Source organism: Nannobrachium achirus, assembly GCF_963921795.1.
Source record: "Nannobrachium achirus genome assembly, chromosome: 15".
Classification (NCBI taxonomy): domain Eukaryota; kingdom Metazoa; phylum Chordata; class Actinopteri; order Myctophiformes; family Myctophidae; genus Nannobrachium; species Nannobrachium achirus.
In genome coordinates, this window is record NC_137822.1 from 14194151 (window position 1) to 14220918 (window position 26768).

General features: G+C 43.3%; 1 protein-coding gene and 1 long non-coding RNA gene across 12 annotated transcripts in view; one reads left to right on the forward strand and one right to left on the reverse strand.

The window, feature by feature from the left end:
* The window catches only part of LOC308299483, a 711129-nt gene that overhangs the window by 119838 nt on the left and 564523 nt on the right, over nucleotides 1–26768 (forward strand). The gene's annotated exons all lie outside the window — the stretch shown is intronic.
* Nucleotides 16925–26768, reverse strand: part of znf618 (zinc finger protein 618) — a 114077-nt gene continuing 104233 nt past the window's right edge. For 8 of the 11 annotated variants that reach the window (XM_080743879.1, XM_080743880.1, XM_080743873.1 and 5 more), the window contains 3 exons: nucleotides 25882–26655; nucleotides 24755–25048; nucleotides 16926–21770 (listed from right to left, as the gene is read on the reverse strand). In XM_080743879.1, coding sequence (XP_080600005.1) covers nucleotides 21507–21770; nucleotides 24755–25048; nucleotides 25882–26655 — 1332 coding nt within the window. In that variant the 3' untranslated portion in view covers nucleotides 16926–21506. Of the gene's footprint in view, nucleotides 21771–24754; nucleotides 25049–25881; nucleotides 26656–26768 lie in introns of all 11 variants that reach the window. The other 3 variants (XM_080743882.1, XM_080743874.1, XM_080743881.1) reach the window with 2 other exon arrangements.

Genomic DNA, 26768 nt, shown 5'->3' on the forward strand with positions numbered 1-26768 from the left:
TGTTGTGCGGACTTCCATTCTTTTTAATCCTATGTCGACCTGAGCCCAGCATCAGCACTTGGAAAGGATGCGCGCATCACTTCTTCTAACTCGATTCTACAAAATGCCTTCTCAATCATAGTCTGCACACTTTCAAGATCCGGAAATGTTCAAGAATAGCAGATGTACGAGCCCGCAGCGCGGCATGAAGTGGCACACTGTGAGCTTGTGCAGCAGCTATTGTTTGAATAACCAAAACGCAAACATCTAAAACCAGTAAGACGCCCTAAGTGCTGACATCCAGGGCTGCTGAATGGCTAAGACAGAATTCTGAAATCACAACACATCATCCCAGCTCAGCAGAAGGATATAGCTACGGGAAATAGCATCATATCATTGTGATGCCTTATTGATGACATCAGGGATCTCCATATATGGGGCTATATCCTACATCCTTCTGTATCTTACAGTATATCCTTCTGTTGAGCTGGGATGATGACATCAGGGATATCCATATATGGTGGGGCTATATGCTATATCCTTCTGCTGAGCTATAGGTTGAGGTGATGTCAGAATAGGTCGGCTAGATTGTGATGTCAGAAGAGTAATGAGGGATTTTGAGTGACGGAAAGGATCTGGTGGCTTTCATACTACATACAGTAAGTAGCGACCTATGGTCGCAATGACAGTTGCTTTCCTGGTTTTAATGGGTTAGGCATGGAACCAAAACAGTAAACAGACAATAGACCAAGGACCCTGGGACTTTTTCTTTTTTAAAACCACATTATCCCCGGTGTCTTTATTGGGCTTGTAATTATAGGTGACCGCCCCGCCCGGGCTTGGGTGGCACAGCACAGTGGTAAAGTAAGTAATGGCTCACAGGGACAGGCCCGGAGTCTATCCCCTGGCTGTTTCTGTAGCGTGAGGCGGCTTGACGGACATGACGGCGCCAGTATGTCACGCGGGCTTACCCCCCCCAATACATCCCTTGATGCCGAGTCCCACGCAGGGAGGCATTGGGTACCATTTTTATAGTCTTTGGTACGACCTGGCCGTGAAATCGAACCCTGACCTCCCAGTCTCAGAGCGGACACACAAGGCCAATGAGCTGGTCAGTGGTAAAGTTAAAGTACCACCGGCCGTGTTCATGGGGAGCAGGGCTGCCATGATTATGACATTGTACATGACAATTAATTGTCACTCAAATAATTGCGATTAACGATTTAATTGTGTTTTTGTAGTTGACAATTACATTTCTGTTAGGCTTGTAGACTTTGAAGTTGAACATGGCAGATATGACATATAACCTAAAAATATACAAATATGACCGACATCAGTGGCGGATCTAGCCCTCGGCGTGCCCCAATGCGAGATTTTCACTAAGTGCCCCTCAACAACAACAACACCACCCCCAACCCCGGCCAACTAATTTCTACAGCGCAAATGCAGACAGCGCAAATGCGGACACCAGGCTAGAACAAAAGACATCTACACACTCGCCATCTAATGTCTTCATGACAAAACGTAGCCCAACCAAGTTTCTAGTGTCTCACTGTCGCCATCTCTCTCTGGAAGAGGTTGCACATGAACTCTTCCCCAGCTTAGAGGCACTCCAACACAACCCCTCTAACATTAGTCTTCACAAAACAGCATTATAAATATCATCCATTGAGACAACTATAGGCCCACTAGCACACAGTTTAATTGACAGCGATGCATCACTGCAAAACCTGCATTATTCATATTAATTAATTAACTCACCTGCTAAAGTAAGGAGGATGACAACAACAACAGCAGCAGTTGGGCACGTTTTGTTCCATATTCCACGTTGTTTTGGTTTCAGAGCGCATGGCAAATATTAACTGTTGCCCCAAAGCAGTCTTGTGTTGAAACGTTATATATTCCATAATGCCCGACGTGTTGTTCTTACTCAGAAGTCAGAACGTCTGTATTCAGCCTGTATTCCGTCAGCAGCGCTAGAGCCAGGGGCGTCACTAGGGGTAGGAAAGTGGGACTGAGATACTAGGGCCCAAGGTGGAGGGGCCCTAGTAACTTTAGCTATTGAAAAATAGCAGATATACAAGCTCACAGCGCGGCACCGAGTGCCGCGCTGCGAGCTTGTAGATCTGCTATTTTTGAAAAAAGTCGTGAAAATGGGCGGAAATCTTTGAATATATGTATTTTTTAAGCGAACATTTGTAACTAAATATTTTGAGATGAGGGGTCCGTGGCCAAATACATACCATTTTGGGGGTCCTTCACATGAAAAGGTTTGAGAACCACTGCCATCGAAACATAGATTTAAAAAAAAAAAAAACCTTAGAAGGATTTGAAATATTCAAAGATTTTCATGATTTTTCAAAAATAGCAGATCTACAAGCTCGCAGCGCGGCACTCGGTGCCGCGCTGTGAGCTTGTATATCTGCTATTTTTCAATAGTTAAAGCACAGGGGCCCCACAGTGAATTCTTGTACCCGGGGCCCAGAATTTGGTGCGACGCCCCTGGCTAGAGCAATAGAGAGCTTCCTGTCATACCAGTGGGTAGCCCCATATAGAACCTCACCCTCGCTGCATACTGTTGTGCTCCGAGATGAGGTCCTAAAAAGATGGCGTAGCGATCGCTGGGACTGCCGCAACAACGAGTTGGAAAACACTCAAAACGACATTTTATCCAAAAAGTAAAGGTAGTTCCGAGCTCCCAGACTGTGGTTTACCTAACCTCGGTAAATAAAACATCAACCACAGCATTGGGAAAACGGTTTAAATGGCTTATTTAGTCTCATTAAATTCAGAAAAGCCCCCGGCGGCAGGTGCAAGTACTGCATCTTTCCCATTGTAGCAGATACAGTTTTCCCAACGCCGTGGTTGATGTTTTATTTACTGAGGTTAGGTAAGGTTAGGTGAGCTCGGAACTACCTTTAGTTTTTGGATAAAATGTCGTTTTGAGTGTTTTCCAACTCGTTGTTGCGGCAGTCCCATCGATCGCTACGCCATCTTTTTAGGACCTCATCTCGGAGCACAACAGTATGCAGCGACGGGTGAGGTTCTATATGGGGCTAACCAGTGGGTGCAAGAGTCATTGTAGTGGATATTTGTAATGTGATCATTCAACACGTTTTATTTTGAAATGGTAGCAGCCTACTACAGGAAATAGAAGCAGCAGACACTCACACTGGACAGAACAGCGTCTCTGTCTGTATACATTGTTGTTCGATTTGTTTTCCTCCTCCAAGCTGCGTGTGCCCCTGGACGTCATGGGCCCTAATGCGCTTGTGTCGGCTGCGTCCCGGTAGAAACGCCCCTGACCGACATATTTGACAACTTTATACTTAAAAAAGAACGTTGATAGTGGAAATTGTAGATCTGCTATTTCCACTACTTTTTGGAAAATGTTTGAAACTATATGAACATTGTTTCAACATGGAAACAATCATGACGATTATGCAAAAATAATTTGCGACTACCTTAACTCTCAAATACCTGGAACGCGCCCGAGTCGCGTTAGATTTGAACCACTTTAACCATTATTTTATGCTTTAACTATTGAAAAATAGCAGATATACAAGCTCACAGCGCGGCACCGAGTGCCGCGCTGCGAGCTTGTAGATCTGATATTTTTGAAAAATCGTGAAAATGTGTGCAAGTCTTTGAATATTTCAATAATTGTAGGCCTAAATGGGTTAAATGATTGCGATTAGACGATTATGTAATAATTGTGACAGGCCTAAGGGGGAGGAAAGCTGGCGGGTTGAGGCGGGTGATCTTTGCTACTGCCCGTACTGAATACTTCCACAGAACGGGGCAGCGCTTCGTTAGTGGGGAGTCAGTGTTGAGCGTGAGGAATAGCACAGAAGCTCAGCTGCCACGTCCTCCCGGTGGAGGCTCCTCACTGGCCGGGTGAGCCGGTAGGAGTACAGCAGCAGCAGTGACAACATACAAGAAGGGATCAATCAAATCAATGATTCAAAAAACGGAGAAGTGGACAAGAAAGGGAGGAGCTATATACTGTAGTGCAGGGGTGGGCAACTTTGATGATGGAGAGGGACACTATTTCAGATTCACTCCAGAGGGCCACAATGCATATACAGTCAAAAATAGCCAAAATAGTAGATCTACAAGCTCAAAACGCGTCGCAGTGCGACGCGTTTTGAGCTTGTAGATCTGCTAATTTTGGAATCTGAATCCAAAATAAATTTTAAATAGTTTTGAATTGGAATACTGAAAACTAACAATTTTATTTAATTTCAAATGCATTTTCTTATGTTGACTTTGTGAACTTAAATACAAATATATTGGACAAAAAAATAAAAAAATAAATAAAACGAGTGCTGCTATGTCATTAAGCTACTAATATAGACTGAAGTAATTAAAGCGAGTCATGTTTGCATGGTTGGAAATGGAATTGTAACTGCTGAAATCAATACTATATCAGTATTCCAATATTAACCTGTGGGCCACATTAAGTGAAGGTGAGGGCCGCATGTGGCCCCTGGGCCACCAGTTGGCCATGTATGCTGAAGTGCTTAATAAGACAATCCAGTGAAGGAATGTACACCGTAACAATAACTATATTGTTCACAATTGCATTTTTTTTATAGTTGGTATGAACCCTTTTGAACTTTTCTTTTTTACTTTGTTGTGCTACTGTAGATATAGCTGATTTTCAAAACAACTTTTTAAATAGGCCTAATAAAAGAAAAGTGACAGGAGATGCGAGAATATTTTCGGTGAGTGACATATAGCTGCATGACAAGGCATAAAATAGGCTCTGTGTAGGAGAGAGCCGAGAGGTCTATGGCAGCATGCCTGCCTGGGCCCTGGAGAAATGCACTCCTCGGTAAAAACGTACAATGCACTTGGAATCCTCCCTCATGGACACACACATACAGGGACGTGCTGGCCATTGGGAAAAGCGGGACAACTCCCGAACGGCCAGTTCATTCCCGGCCGGCCACTAGGAAAAAAATTAAAATAAAACGTCGGCCTTCGTTCCATTTTGGGGGCTGGGCGGCCAACAAAGCAAATCGTTGGGCAGAAACCTCGTATCTCCAAGTTTCAAATTTAGAAATTTTTTCGCAAAGCAAAGCCCTGCTTCATCATACAAGGCCGTTGCACAAAAGTAGTGAAAACAGCAGATCTACAAGCACACAACGCCTCGAGGTGCGAGGCGTTGTGTGCTTGTAGATCGGCTGTTTTCACTAGTTTAAATCATTTTTAAAATGATAAATACAAAACAAACAGTTTTGGACACACAAGGTTTCCACCGGACAACGACGAAATATAACTCATGTACAGTAATTGGCCCACTGGCTTGTCACTTGTCATGATCTGAAATGGCAAATCTTTGAGTAGCAGCAGCGCTATAGAGAGAGATCTCTCTCTATAGCGCACAATGAGGGCCTCTCCAACTCTTTTTCCCGGGCTGATTCAGGGGCCCAGCATGTCCCTGCACACATACACACGCGTGCGCGCGCACACATGCACACACACACCCACACACGTACACATACGCGCACCTTACATATCAACACAAGCATACATAAAATGTCCCAGGGAAAGGAAAGCTAATATTGCACTAAACCCAAACAGACGTAACGCAAGAGGCTGCCAAAACTCCTCTCACTTCCCTCATTCTGGAAAGTCAGTTACTTTACTGCCTCAGTGTGTGTGTATGGCATATATAGGATAAACACGCACACGTATGTAGACCAGTGTTGCCACAGCTTGTGAGAGAAATAAGCAACCGGCCAGGTCTAGGACAGGGGTCTTCAACGTTTCAGGCCAAGGACCCCTTAGTCGAGAGAGATGAAGCAGGGACCCCCACAACCTGTTAATAGATTCCATATACAGCGTGGTTTCATTGTGTGACAGCACAATCATCAGTGTACTTTGGATTTATGTCAATTTGTGTTTTCAGATGTTTAACCAACTTGAGCCGTCATCACCTAATGAACTTCTTGACCTTTTACTCTGTACTTAGTCTGCTCTTTTTCCCCTCTACACCAAACCTCTTTGCCGAAAATAGCCGATCTACAAGCTCACAACGCCTCGCGCTGCGAGGCGTTGTAGATCTACAAGCGAGGCTTGTAGATCTGCTATTTTTGGCTACAGTTCTCAGAATATGGACACTATAGGGTTCAAGTTGTTAATATAAAAAGGATTGGAAGATTTGGAGGACCCCCTGTAGTAACTCTGAGGACCCCCTAGGGGTCGCGGACCCCCGTTGAAGACCCCTGGTCTAGGAAAACAAGCCCATAAGAAGCGACTATTGTAGGCCACACAAGCACTTTAAACCCATACACTTATACATCGGCTATTTGAAAATAGCTGATCTACAAGCTCAAGGGGGGGGGGGGGGGGGGGGGGGGGGGTTCTCTCCTCCGCTTCATCAGCGCCCACAGGTTTGGCGATATGGCATTTCTGTGTGGAGTTTGTCTCCTAGGGTAGCTAGGGTCACAAAAAAACATGCAGTAATCCTGGTCTCTATACTGCCTCCCCCTGGCCGGCCGGGGTGCCTAATGGAGGGGAAAGGAACTGTTTGGAATAACGTGTTCCTTCCACGTAATACATCCAACTGGGGAAGCTCCCTACTCAGGTGATGAGAAGCAGCCATTTCTAAATGGGTTACAAAAATCGTGGGTTAAAAACTGGTTCAGGGATAGAGTGGCCGGTAGAGGGGACGGATGTGAACCACGAGGTTCCCAGTTCGATCCTGGGCTCCCCCAGAGTTAGTGTCTTAGTGTCTTGAGCAAAAACCTTTTTTTCTTATTTCCACATACCAACTCAAAGGTATATTAATAACATAGTTCAATGTTGAAAATGGGTGGTTCTCCCCTTTAAGAAACAATCCCCAAAAACTACAACCGCGCAACTACCAATATTTACAAGCAACTTCTACAGAAAAACAAGCGAACATGGCAAACCTGGTATAGACACTGGGGCCAAAAATAAAGCCTGTTACGGTGCCACGGCACGGGTCCGAAGGTTCATTAGTCCGAAGGTTCATTAGTCCGAATTTGTTAAGAATACTATGCCTAACTCTAACTAGGGCATTCACCAAATATTTGAATATTCAAATATTTGAATATCAAAGTCAATATTCGACGTTGTTCACCAAAGTCGAATATTCTCTTTTCTTTTTTTTTGTCAATGCCCCTGGTGGATGAGTTTGTTAATGCTCTATACCAGGTGTTCTCAAACCTTTTTAGGCTGTGACCCCCAAAATAAACATATTTGAACTGGGGACCCCCACCCTGACAAGCACTTGGAATTGTAGGTATTACATTTAATAGTGACTCGGTACCACAGATAAATATTGGGAAAATAGCCGATCTACATGCTCACAACGCCATGGGCGCCCCCCCCCCCCCTGTTACGCCTTATACCTGTCTATCTGTCGACCACAAAAAGTAGCTGATCTACAAGTTCACAACGCCTTGACGCGCTGTGAGCTTGTAGAGCAGCCATTTCCGGTGCGTATAACAAAGTATAGGCCTAAATCACCCTTTTTATACAGGAGCCGCTGGCCAGTCAGTCAAAGTGTTCCCATTCACCTCTGCTCAGGCTGGTACTGGTGAGACTGAAGCCAGACACTGCCACCTAGTGTTCACAACATGAACTGTTGACACATTGGAGGACCCCCCCCCCCCCCCCCCCCCCCTTTACTCTCACTGCTTCTGTATTTACTTTTATGATCACAATCCAAATAGGAAAAAATAAATAATAAAAGTTTGTAATTTAATCCATGACAATAGTAAATAAACCACCCCAAAACAGTGAGCATTCTGTATCTACTCGCACGCATCCCGGGGCAGCTTGGGCACGCCGCCATTCCTCTTGTGTACAAACGCAGGAAAAGCTTGTCGCAACTTTTCCATAACCCAGCGGCACGTAACGGAAGCAATTGTTCAACGGGTGTGTTGTGTTGTTTTCCCCAACGACCCTCGTTCTATTTCACTTTTCCAAATGACTGCAAACGAGGGCCGCCCTCCTCCAAACAACTTGATGTCGTAAGCAAAAGGAAACTTTAGCATCCCCGCTCTCTCTGCGGTTTTAAACGGTGTGGAAAAACTCACCTTTCAGCAGCGAGGTGAGGGGAAGGGGGGTGGGGGGTGGGGGGCAGGGGGACATTGCCCAATTTGGAGGTATAGGACATTGCCTAATTTAAGCTCCTCTCGTACGACTGCGTGGTACGCATGCGGGGGAAGCGGCCCATATCGACGACAGGCGCGGTGGCGGGTTTTGGAGCTTGTCGATCGGCTGTTGTCCGCACGCGACGCCGACGCAGTACGACCAATTATAAATTCCAGTTTTTAAGGGGGGGGGGGGTACTTGGGGGGAGTCGGAGGAGGCGAACGCATGTGCTGTGAATTAGTGCTTTTCGCGGGCAGCTTCCTTGTGGTGGTGCTAGTAACCAAGGAGACTGAGAGGAGCAGCGGAGGGTGTTTCTGCATGGCTGCAGACCGCCGCCGCTGCTGCTGCTGCGCCTCGGGGGCTCCCTGACCCGGGTGCGAGAGAGAGAGAGAGAGAGAGAGAGAGAGAGAGAGAGAGAGAGAGAGAGAGAGAGAGGAGGAAGGAAAAGACAAGCAGGGCTGAGAGACCCAACACTCGCCTTTTTTTTGCTCTTTTTTTCCCCTCTTCTCTCTCTCTCTCTCCCTCACTCTTTCACCCCACCAGCAGCCCCCGGGGAGCCCTCGCACGCACCTCTCCGACCAGCCTTCTGTATACTTTCTCTCCCCCCCCCCCCCCCCCCCCCCCCCGTGTAAGGAGTCACGCTGGTGGAAATGTAACCGCGTACATTTACTCGAGCCGCCACTGTATAGGCTACTTTTGTGTACGATTTTGATTCGATTTTTGATCTCCCAAGTTTCAAATTTGTACGTTCTCTCGCAAAGTTAAGCCCTGTTTGTGAGCATACAAGGCCGTCGCACAAAAGTAGTGAAAACAGCTGATCTGCAAGCACACAACGCCTGGCGGTGCGAGGCGTTGTGTGCTTGTAGATCGGCTGTTTTCACTAGTCTAACTCATTTTTAAAATGATAAGTGCAAAACGAACGGTTTTGGACATACAAGGTTTTCATCCGACAACGACGACGATTTACATGATTTCCTTTTTCATATAGTAGTTTGCACTTCTACTTTCCCACATCTTAGAGGCAAGTTATAGAAGGTTAAAGTTACTTTTTACTCGATCATTTAAAGCACGCACCACCAGGAGCCCCACAATAACATGACATACTGTACCTGACCTGGCGGAGACCTGTGCTCCGAAGAGCACTGCTTCTAGTTTATTCATCGGTCTACACTACAGCTGCTCTAAACGGCACAAGCACACGTGAGCTTGTCGATCTACTGTTTTCCAAACAGATTGAGATCTTTCTACTTTGTGCCCTCGAATGGCAGGTATTTCTTGTGCTTCAGGTAAAATTCTGAATCTGAACACTGGACTTGTGTGTGTAAACGAGATAAAACAGAGTAGGCTGCTGACAGGGGCGTCACACCAAATTCTGGGCCCTGGGTACAAGGATTCACTGTGGGGCCCCCCATGAATGTTAACTATTGAAAAATAGCAGATATACAAGCTCACAGCGCGGCACCGAGTGCCGCGCTGCGAGCTTGTAGATCTGCTATTTTTGAAAAATGGTGAAAATGTGTGCAAGAAACCTATGTCAAGGACCCCCAAGATGATATGTATTTAGCCACGGACCCCCATCTCAAAATATTTAGTTCCAGGGACCCCCAGAAGCAAAATTTGAGTTAGAAATGTTCGCTTAAAAAATACATATATTCAAAGATTTTCACACATTTTCACAACTTTTCAAAAATAGCAGATCTACAAGCTCGCAGCGCGGCACTTGGTGCCGCGCTGTGAGCTTGTATATCTGCTATTTTTCAATAGATAAAGTTATTAGGGCCCCTCCACCTTGGGCCCCCACTTTCCTACCCCTTGTGACGCCCCTGGCTGCTGAGGCCTACGTTCTTCCACCAGTCGTCTCTCTCTCTCTCTCTCTCTCTCTCTCTCTCTCTCTCTCTGCCCTTATATAAGGCCTCTCTCCCCCTCCTCTACATTTTGAGGCCCTCAATCTCTCTCTCTCTCAGCCACCAGGCACGTGCACACATAGACATAAAAGGGGGCTTGAGCCTCTGCCCTTTTATCAGTCTGTAAAAAAAGTGACCTCTCAAGACCATGAATGCAGCTTTTTAACTATGGGAATGAATTGCCTTGTCCAAACTCTCCTGAACTTGAATGCAGCATCTTTATGTTTAAACTATTGCCCTCTTTGTGTAGATATCCATGCCATAGGCCTCATCTACAGCAGGGGTTTTCAAAGTGGGTGACGGGGCACCCTGGGGTGCCGTGACAGCAGTCCAGGGGTGCCGCAAGATACATTTGTTAATATTAATATTTTGAATTTATTTGGACACTTAAAACGTACTTTGTATCATTTTAAACTTAGTTATTTTCAGTTGTAAGCAAAATGGCTATTATCTCAACATAATCTCGGGGAGAATAATGGCAAAAATGCCCTTATGTTTCCCCTTGGAGATGAATTAAGGCCCTTTTCCACCGGCAGCGATAACGATGACGATAGCCATAAAATATCACAGCGATAATTATGCCTTCACATTGATGTCCGATAAAGTTATCGGACATCAATGTGAAGAGGCGCCAATTAACAGCCGCTCGCTCAGAGCGCACCTCGAGCTGTTTGTCATATACCCAGTTCCATATCACTGTGATCTTAACCACATCGTTGTTGATCCTAACGATGTAATTGTCGGCTATCGTTGTCTTTATCGGTGTTGGGTGGATGCTGCCGATCCACTTCAATTGAAAACCCACTTTTTTAAATCGTTATCGTCATCGCTGCCGGTGGAAAAGAGCCTTTAATTTGAACGTACAACAAATTCTGATTTACTCAATTAAAAGCAAAGCTGGGAGTGAAAATTATTAATGTAGAGGTGCCTTGGAGGAAAAACATATTTAAGGGGTGCCTTGAGTCCAAAACGTTTGGGAACCCCTCATCTACAGTATTGATTTGATTATGCCTAGTTCAGAGTGGTATCAAGCACTTAAAAAAGCAGACCTCCAAGCTCACAAGCTAGGGACGGAGCTTGTTAATTTTTATTGATAATAAGCACCTTATCGATCCTGCTTATTGAGCCAGGCTTTTATCAAGCCTACTATTGAGCGTTTTCTAATATTTTGTGGAAAGATGTGAGAAAACAAATTCAGAACATAACTGGTACCACCATCTATGTATGAAGGTGACAATTGACAATAGTAACATACTGTATTATCATTAAAATATTAAAAAATAAATAAATGGCTTTTTATTATGGATAGTACTGTAATAATTTCTTGATCGCCTCTTGTCTTGATTGTTTAAACATGACATTATGGGCCGCTATATGCTCGATAACAAGCTCTATAAGCTCAAAGCTTATTGATACCGGGTACTCAATAAATCTGTTATCGGGTTATCGAGCTACCCTTGTTTAGGGCTCCAATCCCTACTCACAATGCGTCGGCGATATTTTCACCAAAAGGCCCTTTTAGGTAGGTCAGCCCCTGCCTCTGTAACATTCTCTGCACGGCCCTGGCAGCCACTGTGGAAGGAAGGCCCAGCTTCCTCTTTCTCACTATGTGGGAGTCCTCTCCTCTCCTCTCCTCTCCTCTCCTCTCCTCTCCTCTCCTCTCCTCTCCTCTCCTCTCCTCTCCTCACGCACGGCACAGCACCGCTGAAAACCAGCCATGTTTCATGCTCATGGAAAGCATTCAAATCTCTTCTCGGGTTTCTTTCAAGTTTTTTTTTCTTCCCCTCCGTTGCTAAATAACAAAAGCAGATTTTTCTTTTTTTCCCCCTCTTCTTCTTCTTTTGCATTAACCACTTAAACCCCAGCATCCTTATTGCGGGTAAAGGCTTTGGCAGAAAACAGCATGCAGATAGATAGGCCTGCGACGCGTTGTGAGCTTGTCAAGTCCGTCTGTTTTCATAACAGAAAAAGACACACTACTAGCACAGAGCCCTGAGGGACCTCCGGTCCAACCATAATGGGGTTTAAGCCATTTAGAACGGGTACACAGTATTGTGTATCATTATTTTATGCTTTAACTATTAGAAAAATAGCAGATATACAAGCTCACAGCGCGGCACCGAGTGCCGCGCTGCGAGCTTGTAGATCTGCTATTTTTGATAAATCGTGAAAATTTGAATTTTGACCCGATTCTATAAGTGTCTTTTGAATCCTTCTAAGGTTTAAAAAAAAAAAAAAAAACGTTTCTATGTCAGCAATCTGGCCAGCCATCGTCAAAAAAAAGGTCCTTTTCACTTAACTGAAGCTCAGTTAGTCTGTTCTTGAGAGATTACTATGTCAGTGGTTCTCAAACTTTTTCACGTGAAGGACCCCCAAAGTATATGTATTTGGCCACGGACCCCCATCTCAAAACATTTAGTTCCAGGGACCACCCAGAAGCAAAATTTGAGTTACGACTGTTCGCTTTGAAAATACATATATTCAAAGATTTGCACACATTTTCACGACTTTTTCCCAAAATTGCAGATCTACAAGCTCGCAGCGCGGCACTCGGTGCCGCGCTGTGAGCTTGTATGTCTGCTATCTTTCACTGGTTAAAGCGTTCAATAATTCTAGGCCCTAAATGGGTTAAGTGGTTAACGTTTCCCGCTTCTTCTCCCCATTCTGAGTGAAATGTATACAATATCACAATTTATCACAGGGGGGAAAAAAGGGGAGGAGGAGGGTTTATCTTTGGTGTTGTTATTGCTGCTAACAACGCTGAGCAACCAAAACAATCATTTGACTGGTCTTGTGCAACATGCTGTGAGATGTAACAATGAAGTCTGGAGGAGGGATGGGACGATAATAGGGGTGGGCGATATGGAAAAATACAATATCACCATATTTTCCCAAGCTGTATCACGATACCCGATTTTATCACGATTCTTTTTCACGTTGGTTTTTATGGTTATTGAGCGGTGGTCACAACGCTCCTATACGTGGCCGTGTGTGTGGGTCTGTCTGTCTGTCTGTCTGTCTGTCTCCGTGTCTGTCTGTCTGTCTGTAGCCTGCAGTAACCACACACACACACACACACACACACACACACACACACACACACACACACACACACACACACACACACACACACACACACACACACACACACACACACACACACACACACACACACACACACACACACACACACACACACACACACACACACACACACACACCCGCTCAGTTCACACGAGTGTGATTTTTATTTTTCAAGTTACTTGACAAAAACTAGACTCTCTGGGTTCCTTTTGGGAGGTCTAAATTGAACTTTACAAGTATGTACAGTAACTCTGACAGTATACAAATGAAACCAAATGGACCCGTATACTGTCAGAGTTAAGTGGAGACCTTGACATTTTGAGAACTGATGATTTAGACCAAAATGCAGGTTTAAATTGAATTCTGCAATGAATCTCTGTATTAAACAGGATTTTTTACAAGGCTCCCTCAATTGTATCACGATATATACGATATCTCTGAAAAGGCATATCGTGGAGACATTGTATCGTCTCAGCGATAATTATCACCATATCGCCCACTAGACGTCGATAAGCGATATTATCATTTATCGTGATAAAAAAAAAACACTCACGATAATCGTATCGTGGCGATTTAATTTATCGTGATATTGTTCTCTGTCATTCACTGGGATCAGTTCACCTTTTATTTGCCGAGCTGCATATCCGGTACCATTTAAACCCTCTATTGGTAAAACTTTCTTATAATATACGTACTTGATATGGTCTTTTTTTAATTCTCTACCAAATCTCTTTGCCAAAAAATAGCCAATCTACAGACACGTTGTGAGCTTGTAGATCTGCTATTTTTTGGCAAATGTTCCGCCACCAGGATAATGGAAGTTGGGGATATTTTGATTATCGCGATAATATCGTAAATCACGATTTCTTTTGTCACAATAATCGTGATATGACATTTTCATATCGTCCCATCCCTCGTCTGGAGCGGAACAAACCTTCCAGAAAACTGGTGTTTCTGCTACAACTCGCAGCTGCGGGAGCGTACCTATGTCCCCCACTTTCTTACCACCTAAACCTACCCCTACCCCTACCCCTAACCCTTAACCTAACCTCACTAAAACTAATGCTGTGAGGTGGGGAACATAGAGAGGGGAACATAGAACCTGGGGAACATAGGGAAAATGTCTCATAGGGGGTTTGTCTCCATTGCGATCCTAGGTTTTCAATTCATCAACATAAAGTACTGTAGGTCATGAAATTCCTGGAAATATTTTGAAAATTAGAAAAATATTTTTCCAGTACTGAAAAAGTTTTGGAATTTATCAAGGGTTCTGAAAGGTCCTGGAAAAAATAGCTATGCATTGTCTTTGGTTATTGATTTTGTTAATACCTCTGAAATGACAAATTAGACATTGGCCAAATTGTCTAATATTAGAGGCAGAAATTGTGAAAATAGCCGATCTACTAGATCTGCTATTTTCACAATAGACCCGTGTTATACAAAATTCCTCTACTCTTAGTGCTCTTCAGGATGGGGGGGTCCCCGGTTAAAACATGATGAGGGGGGAGTGCAACTGAGTTACTAGCTATTTAAAAATAGCAGATCTTCAAGCTCACAGCACGGCACTCTGTGCTTGTAGATCTGCTATTTTTGAAAAATCGTGAAAATGTGTGAAAATCTTTGAATTTATGTATGTTTTAAAGGAACATTTGTAACTCAAATTTGCTTCTGGGGTGGTCCCAGGAACTAAATATTTTGAGATGGGGGTCCCCGTGGCCAAATACATATCATTTTTGGGGGTCCTTCACATGAAAAAGTTTGATAACCACTGACATAGAAACATTTTTTTTTTTTTTTTTTTTTTTCAAAATATTTTCAAGATTTTTCAAAAAATAATAGCAGATCTACAAGCTCGTAGCGCGGCACTCGGTGCCGCGCTGTGAGCTTGTATATCTGCTATTTTTTTCAATATTAAAGCACAAAATAATGCAGTGAATCCTTGTGCCCAGGCAGGGCCCAGATTTTGGTATCTGCATGGGCATAAATATGAGTTGAAGAAGAGAAAGATACATCTAATCAAAATTCATACCATTGCCATTCTCTCCAGGTACAGTATACTCACCCATGCATGCCTCTGACCCACATGTACTGTTACTCCTTCTGCTGTTAGTAGGCCAACTTCCCTCTCTGGTTGTAGATATGCAGCAATGTTGAAGGCAGGGTATACTGTAAGTGATATCGTTTTGGTTAAAACAAAACGTTTTTTTTTTTTTTTTTTTTTTTTTTTTGTTAAAAAAAATTGTTAAAAAAGGCACTGATATTCTGATATAGTAATCGCTGCTATTTCCCAAATAGTGGGTGGGGACCCATTTGTGGGTCGCAGACACATTTGCAAAATTACAAAATTAAATATCTTTCAAAATAATTAATAAATGAATAAAAAAAATCTAAAAAAAAATTCCATAAATTGTTTAAGAAGTAGTGAAAATAGCCGATCTACAAGCTTACAACGCGTTGTAAGCTTGTAGATCTGCTATTTTCACAAGCTTGGGTCCCGGGCAGCAAAGGTCTAATTTCACTTTTGGGTCTCCAGCTAAAAGGTGTGGGAAGTGGAACCACTGCTATAGAGTATTCGTTCAGTAAAGGGTCATTCCCACCGGGTAAGATAAAGATAAAAAATATTGTTCTCAATTGAAGTGGATGGTAGTGTCCACACTGGATGCTACCATCCACTCTCATCCACTTCAATTGAGAAAGATATTTTTTCTTTATCTTTATCTTGAGACAGGGAGACTCCTGTTACTGAACACGCTCTCTATGACTACTATCACGATATAGGGGTAATTAACACTTGTTTTAACCAAAGAAAACATTACCCTATACCTTTAAAGCCCGATTTATACTTTGTTGTGCGTTGGGGAGTCGCTGCGGGCCACAAAACAGCAGATCTACTAACAAGCTGACAGTGCATCGCATCACTGACCTGAGAGCCTGTAGAGCCTGTAGATCTGCTAAATCCTCGGTAAATTAAGCATTTAGTCACGAGTGGAAGGTAAAAAAGGTGAATTTGAGCAGGGTTTATTCACACATCACATACATGGGTAATGTATTCAAGAAACACTGAACAGGGTTTGCCATATGTGACACAGAAAATTAAAACAAACAAAAAAGGACAGAATCTTCTCTTCCGTGTTATATAAAAATAGTGTCGCTACAAAAGTATAAATTACGTCTACCAATAAAACAACTCAGATCTGAATCTAGACAACTATCTGCCCAAATGTGATTAAAAATAAAGACTAAAATGAACAGGATCAAATCAGTTTATTTGCAACCTAGCAGAGTATAAAAAAAGCAATCTGTGAACACAACGTTGATAATCGTAACCTGATTTTTATAATAGATTTAAATCCATACTAAAAAAAAAACAAAAAAACAATGTCAACGTAGCCGAAGCCATCTTATAACCATTTTTTTTACACAGTTAACTTTAATCATATGAATAAGTTAAGATCCTGAAAAACAAAACAAAAAGCTAAATAAATCTTCATTTAGAATGCGTTTTCTAACGACAGTATCTAGCTTGAGTTTCTATATCAAAAACCTTTTTTTTGTTGTTGAAAGTCTAGAATAGAAAAAAGAGGTATGCTGTTATTGGTGCTCCCTAATATCTCTGCAACGACGGCGCCCTCTTGTGGGCATAAAACAGCAGTTTATTTTTGTCTTGTATTTACACACAGCACACATCCTCTCTGAAAAGGGATGACGTCGTCGCCACCACAGTCACAACCAGTGTCTGTCAGTGGTTCTCAACCTGCGCTATAGGGCATTAACAAAAAAAGTCGACAAGTCGACTTCATTACACAAGTCGACTCCCACCAGAGAAAGTCGAAAGTTGAAAAAAAAAAAAAATCCTTTGTATTTTTTTCTGATTATTTTTGCTCCATGTGTGCATTTGTACAGCATTCAAACAGTAGGATTGCTTATTGTCAAGAACGGAATGATCCAATATTACATTTGGTATAACATGGTTCTATTGTGAAAATAGCAGATCTACAGAAATTGTGAAAATAGCCGATCTACATGCTCACAACGGCTATTTTCACAATTTCTGCCTCTATATATCTGACAATTTGGACAATGTTTAATTTGTCATTTTAGAGGTATTAAAAAGTCCTTAAATTGGCACTTTAGAAATGTGAAGATACCCTCTATATACTTAAACTTTATGTTGGTTTGTTTACTGTTGAGTGAGAAAACAATGTAAGTTAATCATCTGGGGACCACCCCAAAATAATTGGGGGGTCTTGTGATGTGATGATGTCAAACGATAAAGTCGACTTCAACTCAACTTTTTATTGAGTCAAGTCGACTTGCAAAAATCACAAGTCGTTAATGCTCTAACCTGCCGATTGGTCCACTGTCCCCATGTGACAGCGGAGTGATTATTAATAATTGAAGTATTTTAATACCTAAAAAAAAGACCAATACCGCATCAAAAGTAATCAGCAAACTCTAGCATAAAAACTGGTCAATCATTGGCCAAATTGTCAAAACAATTACAAATAGCAAACATTTTGAAAATAGGCGATCAGATATTTTACACAATATTGATCTGTGGAACCGAGTCAAACTGAATTGAATACTGTACCTCAACTACTCCTACAGTCCAAGTGCTTATCAGGGTTGGGAGGGGGGGGGGTCCCCAGTTCAAATATGATTATTTTGGGGGGAACAGGGGCCTGAAAAAGGTTGAGAACCACTAGTATATATTATGTGATCAGTGTTGCTCCATTGTACCAGCAAGTGTGAATCATTCTTTAGAAGAAAACACTCTGGCCTATCCTTATGTAGAAGTACTCTTAATAATGTATGCATGCATAACCTTAAGATTAATAATTCTCATGTCACCCACAAAACACGAGTCAACATCATTGTGTCAACTATGGTATTTTGTCCCAGAGCAAACTCATGTAAAAACTATAAAATTAAAGCCAAATCCACCCCCCTCCCCTCCCCCCCCCCCCAAAAAAAAACAAAAAAACAAACAATGACAACAAAAGAAACAATTAACTTAAATTGTCCCCACTGCCGCTAGCCTGTATAACGGGGGTGATCCGAACTTCCCCACCCGGCCTTGAACCCGGGTCTCCCGCGTCAAAGTCCAACATCTTAACCATTACTCCAAAGGAATATCCCTATGGAATGAGGGCAGACACTAGAGCTTTGAGGCTTCAGGCTGGGGCTGCGACTCTCTCCGCCACACCTGTTCTTATAACCAAACAGTAGGTTTTTCATTTGCGTTTTGGTAATGACATTTGTTTTAATTCACTTGAACTATTATATCCGCTTATAGGTATGTGTGATCCATATACTGTATAAGAAAGAACAAAGTCTTAAAGCAAATGGATCACTTACAATCAACAATAATAAAGACCCCGTAGGCATATCAGTTATGTCAGATGAATATCACTATAGGCCTACATCTTGACAACGGGATTTACTATTGAAATATTTCTTAAATTCAGCTTGTCATAAGAATTATATAAGATGGACAAAATATGAAAATCCGAGTGAAACAAAAATCAAACCAACCAAATCAAGGATAAAAAAGAAAAGAAAATCAGTGCTGTAACAGCTTAAACTAATTTGTTCATTTGACCGACATTTTAAAGACATTTTGTGCAAAAGAGGAAGATAGATAGAAACATGAAACGATACATTAAAAAAAGGTATTATATAGTCTGAATATAAATTGTAATAGCATTCCTAAAAAGCACAGTTCATGCTTTTAAGAAGATATACTATTTGATGATTGATTAGGGTTAGAATAGAGTAGAAACTTGAGTATATCCAAACCAAAAAAGCACATGCACAAGCATCTTGAGTATGAGGTATTGGAAGCTGAGGTTGAGACCATTTGCTTTGCAATGGCAACTCAATTCAAGGAGAGTGAAAGCATTTTCTCAGAAAAAAGAATAAATAAGAAAATATCTTAATTCCCTAGTCTAAAATGGAATTAATAAATGGTAATATGCAGCACTTTGAAATGTGTCCCTGTTTCTTAAAGGAAAACTTTTTTTTTTTTTTTTTGCAACAAATGTTCATATTTTAGATTGTAATTAGAGAGAATAAAAGATGAGTGTTAAAATGTTTTCATTTACTGCTTTCTATTGTTTTAGCGATTTTAATTTCAGTGGGTGGGGGCATGCATACTGTAAATGTGTCTTTTTAGACACAATAAGCCAATTCCCAGCCAAGATGCACTACATTCTTTCATGGGCAGATGTGACTTCTGGGGGCTAGTAGTGTAACACAAAAAGGTTATAAAGAAATCGCCGCTCGCCTGATGGAGGGGAAAGGAACTGGTTGGAATAACGTGTTCCTTCCACGCACAACGTCCATACCGGGGAAATCCCCCCTGTCAGGTGAAAAGAAACAACTTGGACTCCTCATGCATTGAAGGAAGCATGAGGTCAGTCCGTTGTCTTCCAGGCGTGGCAGAGGGAGAGCAGAGACCAGGATTACATAGCTTAGGCAATTGGCACTGGGTGAAAAAATGGGTTGCAAAATCATGGGATAAAAATTATTAAAAAAAGAAATCGCCGGCTTATTGTGTCTAAAAATAACCATTTAGCCACATGCCCCCACCTCACTCCATCCATCCATCCATCTTCAACCACTTATCCGGAATCGTGTCACGGGGGTAACAGTTCCAACTGAGATTTCCAGATTTCCTTATCCCAAGCAACTTCCTCCACTCCCTCAGGGAGTATACCGAGGCGTTCCCAAGCCAGTTTGGCGATATAATCCTTCCTTCTGGTCTTTGGTCTGCCACAGGGTCTCTTCCCAGTGGGAAGTGCATCGACGACCTTCCTAGGAAGGCACTCGGGGGGCATCCGTACTAGATGCCCGAACCACCTAAGCTGACTCCTTTCCAAGTGTAGGAGCAGTGGTTCTACTCCAAGTCTCTCTCGGGTGACTGAACTTCTCACCCTATCTCTATAAGGGAGATACCAGCCACCCGTCTGAGGAAACCCATTTCGGCCGCTTGCACCCGCGACCTTATACTTTCGGTCATGACCCACACTTCATGACCATGGGTGAGAGTAGGAACAAAGACTGCTCGGTAGACAGAGAACTTTGCCTTCCGGCTCAACTCTTTTTTCTTCACCACAAATCGCTAAAACCATAGAAAGCAGTAAAACATTTGAAGACTGATCTTAGATTCTCTAATTACAATCTAAAATATGAACCCTTGTAAAAACCTAAGATGTCCTTTAACAGATGTTGACTAATCATTGCTGTCGGACAGAAACCTCTTATCTCCATATTCCAACTTTTTTTTTCCCATAAATTAATGCCCTATACTTGATCACCCTACACAGCGTCACAGAAGTTTAAAAAGTAGCAGATCTACAAGCTCAAAACGTGTCGCGAAGCAAACCATATTGAACTACGTTTTGCTACCTTTTAAATCTGAATGCTGAAAACTAACAGTTTCGGACATAATGAGGTTTCCACACGACCAGAGACGAAACTATGTTTCCGATATTATTACAATGAAACACTGAGGCAACTACGTTATATCCCGTTTTAAAGGAGTTATTGTTATTTTTCAGTGAGGATCAATTTGGTTTGCATTGAAAAGAAAGGCAGATTTTATCATAGAACAACCATGGCTTCTTAACAACTGAAACTATCCCTTTAATACGATTACTCGGAAAGACATTTAATGGCATGTTCGTGTATATTCAAACCTGGTTTTAAGAGTGCACTAATGAAATGTTTTAACACAAACTTGAACGATTAACAGAATATCAGAAGAATGTTAGGTGTTCTGGTTTCCTTTGTACTGTACGTCAATGCTGGATAGAAAAGCAATAGTCCAACAGCACAGTGGTTTAAGAACTGAAATATTAAGTACACAACCACCGGCGCACATTGTTTCCCACCGCAAACCTCCAAGCTACTTGGATTATTACAAAAACCTACGATTGTTCAAACACCCGAAAGCCATCTGAAATGGTAAAAAAAAAAAAAAGACCAAATGTTCCATTTACCTCTAGGGTTTTAAGGAAATCACACAAGAAGAGAGACTTTAAGGCCCAAACTCCGAGATGCCAAAAGTAGTAACAGATGCCAACAAACAAACAACATTGTGATAAAAAATAAAATGTTTATATTAAAATGAAATTTAGCTGGAAATGATATTGATTCATCGACAGTACTTCATGGTTACGCTTCCCCACATAAATTAAACCGTGCCTTATTATGGACGTCTGCAACGTACGTTAGGACTTGTAAATACTCATCTTAAGAAGTACTGTGTGCGTGTGTGTGTGTGTGTGTCCCATACGCATTTATCTTTACAATCTTTTTCTACAACATATATAAATATAAAGTCTGGACTCATTGGTTGAAACGGAGGCGTACTTCGCTCTTGCTTCCTAATCCGTCCCTCTACTAGCCCATGTTGGAGCGCAGAAATATCAGTTTGTTCATCTCCTCGGCGGTCACCTGCTGCCGCCGCTTCATGGCGAGGCTCTGCTCGCACATGGCCACGCACTCGCTGCGTATGCCCACGGCGGGCACCGCCAGCAGCCACAGCGCCAGGCGCGCCAGCCGCGGGAACCTCTCCCCCGCCACCGCAGAGCTCCAGTACTGGAAGAGGTCCGGCGTTCCCTGGAGGAGCGGCTCGGCCAGGTACTGGAACATCTCCTGTCTGACCTGCAGAGGCGGAAAGTGACTTATAGTCATGGGAATTTTAATAAAACCCTGGGAATAAATTCCTTACCAAACAATTTCTTCACCAATGTGTTTGTAAAGGTGTCTAGTAACATATCTAACAAAGATTGAAATTCAACATCCCTAGCAAAATATTTGACAGCTAGGGTAATTCTGAGTCTCATTCACTTACTATACACTGTACTATAAGGGAAAAAAATCACTCCCAAAAATATGCTTTAAGTAGCATGTTAGGGGTCTAACTAGGTGTTTTTAATTATTCTGAATCCATTGCAAGCATTTGTTTTGCACGAAAAATATTCATTGGGCCAAAATCAGACAATCGTTTAGTGATGAGTCATCACTTTTCACAAGGTGTATGGGGTCCATTTTTGGCCCAAGGAATGTTTTTCGTGCAAAACAAATGCTTGCAATGGATTCAGAACAATTAAAAACACCTAGGTAGACCCCTCACGTCCCACTTAAAGCATATTTTTGGGAGTGATTTTTTCCCTTATAGTACAGTGTATAGTAAGTGAATGAGACCCAGAATTACCCTAGCTGTCAAACATTTTGCTAGGAATGTTGAATTTCAATCTTTGTTAGATATGTTACTAGACACCTTTACAAACACATTGGTGGAGAAATTGTTTGGTAAGGAATTTATTCCTATTTGACAGTTATTCTGCTAATTTTCCCTGACTATTAATACATGTACAGTTTAGGCATTTAGCAGACGCTTTTAATCCAAAGCGATTTACAATAAGCAGGTAATACACATCACTATAATAAGCAAGATAATATGTCAGTACATTTACAACAATATAACAAATGCATAGGAATATCAATCTAGAAAAACAATAACGTGGGTAGACCACACACCTAATCAGTAAAACACTTCTAAAACCTAAAAATGCTATCTAGCTTCATGTATGGTCATTGAGGGATAGGGGGAGTGTTACAGTAGTGCTATGGGTTTAGGTGGAGTCTGAAGAGGTGAGTCTTCAGTCCACGGCGGAAGCTAGCGAGTGAGTCTGTAGTTCTAAGTGCGACAGAGACTTTATTCCACAGTTTGGGGGCCAGGAGGGCAAATTGTCTAGGACGTGTGGATTTTTGTCCTGGGGTTTTTAGCGAGGGTTCTGTCAGCATCCCTGTGTTGGCTGATCTGAGTGAACGGGTGGGGTTGTAGGGGTTGATCAGGTTTTGGAGGTATGGAGGAGCCATACCTTTGGCTGCTTTGTAGGTCAGCATCAGTGTTTTGTATTCAGTGCATGCCGCAACCGGGAGCCAGTGGAGGGAGCGGAGAAGGGGGGAGACATGTGAGAATTTTGGCTGGTTGAAGACCAGTCGTGCCACAGCATTTTGGATCAGTTGGAAAGGTTTAGTGCACATGCTGGGAGGCCAGTGAGGAGAGAGTTACAATAGTCACGTTTTGATATGACGTTTTGATATGACAGATGTCTGGATGAGGAGCTGGGCTTACTCCTGGGTGAGGAAGGGTCTGATTTTACGGATGTTAGAGAGTGTGAACCTACAGCAAGGGTCTTCAACAGGGGGTCCTCAGAGTTACTACAGGGGGTCCTCCAAATCTTTGTGTGATAGAATTTCTTTTCTCCTTTTTTATATTAACCACTTGAATCCTAGCGTCCATATCTTTCTCAACTAAGGGGTCCTTGGCCTGAAAACATTGAAGACCCCTGATGTACAGGATTGATTTTGGGGTTTGTATTGCAAAGTACACCGTGATGACATCATCACGGTGTACTTACTATACAAACCCCCAAATCAATCCTCCAGTTCTAGGCAACACAGAAGGGGAGGGGGGGGGGGACCTTTTTCTTATTTCCACATAACAACTCAAAGGTATAATAATGACATAGTTCAATGTTGAAAATGGGTGGTTTTCCCCTCAGAACGGGTACACATTATTGTGTATCATTATTTTATGCTTTAACTATTGAAAAATAGCAGATCTACAAGCTCGCAGCGCGGCACAAATCGTGAAAATTAGATAGATTAGAAAATAGAATTTTGACCCGATTCTATAAGTGTCTTTTGAATCCTTCTAAGGTTTTTTGAAAAACCTATGTTTCTATGTCAGCAATCTGGCCAGCCATCGTCAAAGAAAAGGTGATTTTCACTTAACTGGAGCTCAGTTAGTCTGTTCTTGAGAGACTACTATGTCAGTGGTTCTCAAACTTTTTCATGTGAAGGACACCCAAAATGATATGTATTTGGCCACGGACAGTCGGACACCATCTCAAAATATCTAGTTCCAGGGACCCCCCAGAAGCAAAATTTGAGTTACAAACGTTTGCTTTGAAAATACATGTATTCAAAGATTTGCACACATTTTCACGACTTTTTCCAAAAATAGCAAATCTACAAGCTCGCAGCGTGGCACTCGGTGCCGCGCTGTGAGCTTGTATATCTGCTATTTTTTTATAGTTAAAGCATCCACTAATTTTAGGCCTAAATGGGTTAAAGGACAACTTTGTTTTTTTACAAGGGTTCATATTTTAGATTGTAATTAGAGAAAAGAAAAAGTGAGTGTTAAAATGTTTTCATTTGCTTCGTTCTATTGTTTTATCGGGTTTACCATGCTAAAATGTGGGGCATGCATACGCATGGGGGCATGCGTACAAGTGGCTAAATATGTCTTTTTAGACACAATAAGCCAGCAGTTTCTTTATTGCTATTTACAGTAACACTTCTAGCCCCCATAAGTCACATCCAACCATGAAAGGTTGCGTTGTATCTTGGGAATGGGCTTAATCTGTGTAAAATGACATATTTTGCCACTTGTACGCATGACCCCAACCACTGAAATAAGAATCTCTAAAACAATAGAAAGAAGTAAATGAAATGATTTTAACACTCATCTTTTATTTTCTTTAATTACAATCTAAAATATGAACCCTTGTTGTAAAAAACTGAAGTTGTCCTTTAAGTAAAACATTTGAGTACTTTTCCCACCAGGGTCTGACCTGGCTCTGGTTGTCTTCGCTGCTGGACATGGAGCAGGTTCCCAGGGGGTTCCCGCCGTTGCTCCTGTCCGCCATGCGGCCTCTCTTCAGGGCCGGGGATCCGTCCGCCTCCCGCTCGTCCCCTCCCGGTGCCCCACCGCCGCCGCCGCCGCCGGCAGCGCTCGCTCCTCCGTCCTGGGTCTCGGCGGCCATCTCGCACGCCCGCGAGATGATGTCCTCGTGTTGGTACGCCGGCACCGGGCGCAGCTTCAGCTGGGGGTCCAGCACCATGGCCACCTGGTGGGCTCGCTCCACCTGCCCGCCCAGGAAAATAGAAATCTCTCGATTGAAAGTGTTTGTATATATACGAGCAAATCCTAATGTATAATTTGTGAAACATTATGAAAGGAGACATTGTGCATTGTATTTGTAAAACGATACGATACAAAGCCAAGCGGTACGATATTTTGCCGTTTGCATATTGATATAGTAGATCGTTGCAAATTAAAATAGTTTTTTCGATTCAGTTACCATGTCGTTACACAGGCCTGAAGGGGTTAAGAAAATGTCTCCCCGCCTCTCAGTTTTGTTGTATTCTTTTGTGGTGGAACCCTTACTATAGTCTATATGCACAGCAGCCATATAGAGTAGTGAAGTGTGACGTAATTTACACATCCTACCTGGTTCGCGGTTTTCTTCCCCATTCTGAATTCCCATAGACCTTTTTCATATCGCGTCATATAAGAACTGTGTTCCAATTATAAACAAATGATCTCAGCGGTTTGACTCGTATGGATATGAAGAATCAACTGATGGTGAAAAAAAACGCTAATGTTACTGTCGCCGAATTAGTTACATTTTCGCTAGAAACAGGCTTTATCACTGACTTTAGTGACTGACTATCATAAACCATACAGAGCCACCTCGCCGACAATATCGCAAAGACTGTTTGTTTATTTTTGGACCACAATGCTTATATGAGACGATTTAAGATGACCCAATGTTATTCTCCATAGAGAATTACTTCCGTGGAACCGGGGGATGAGCGAGTCACGTCATGACTTCACTTCTATTGGAGAGAAGTTGGGTCTCTTCTCCCTTCCTTCAAAGGTGTTACCAATGACACTAATGAACACCACCTCCATTACCTTGAAGTTCTCCTTGAGTGCCTCCAGGAAGTAGTGGCAGAGCTTGCTGGCGGTGCCGGCGCCGGCCTCGCCCGCCTTGGCGGTGAACAGCCTCTCCAGGCGCAGGTAGACGGGCACCACCTGCTGCAGGGTGGGCCTCCGCTGGCGGCTGAGCTCCAGGGCGGCCTGGCGCAGCGGCGACAGCAGGAAGGCCAGCGTTCCCAGCAGGTGCTTGTTGAGGCCCTGCAGGAGCGGCGCCGTGGCCTTGCTACGCCCGTACGCCTCGCAGATGTGCTCGAAGTGAGCGTGGACCTGTAAGAGGGCTTCGGCCGTGCGGTCCCAGCAGGGCGGCGTGGGGCACTGGGTCGAGGGGAGGCCGCCCTCCTCGCTCGCGTTCGCCAACGCGTTGGAGAAAGACGACGACGATGGCTCCAGGGACAGGCTGGTGGAGGAGGCGATGTCCTTGCAGGCGGAGAGGAGCTCGGCCAGTTCGTGCAGCCCCCGCGCCTGGAGGCTGCGCTTCCCCAGGACGGCCTGGACGACGGCGCCCAGCGAGCAGCCCGCGCAGCGCAAGCACAGCCTCCCCCGGCCGCCGCCACCGCCCCCCAGCGGCGAGCCTCCTCCCAGCCCCGCCACCGCACACACCCGGGGCTCCGACACGTACACCGTGCGGATGTCCGACATCACAAACTCCGACAGCACGTTCTGCACCCACTGGTGCACCTGCTCGGGGCCCTCCCTCAGCTCGGCCTCCCTGACGCCCAGGATGTAACGCTTCAGCCTGGAGCCCTCCACCTGCCAAGTAGAAGTACCAACAACACAATGTAGTACGGCATTCACCAAATATTCGAATATTCGAATATCAAAGTCACAATTCGACGTTGTTCACCGAAGTCGAATATTCGCTT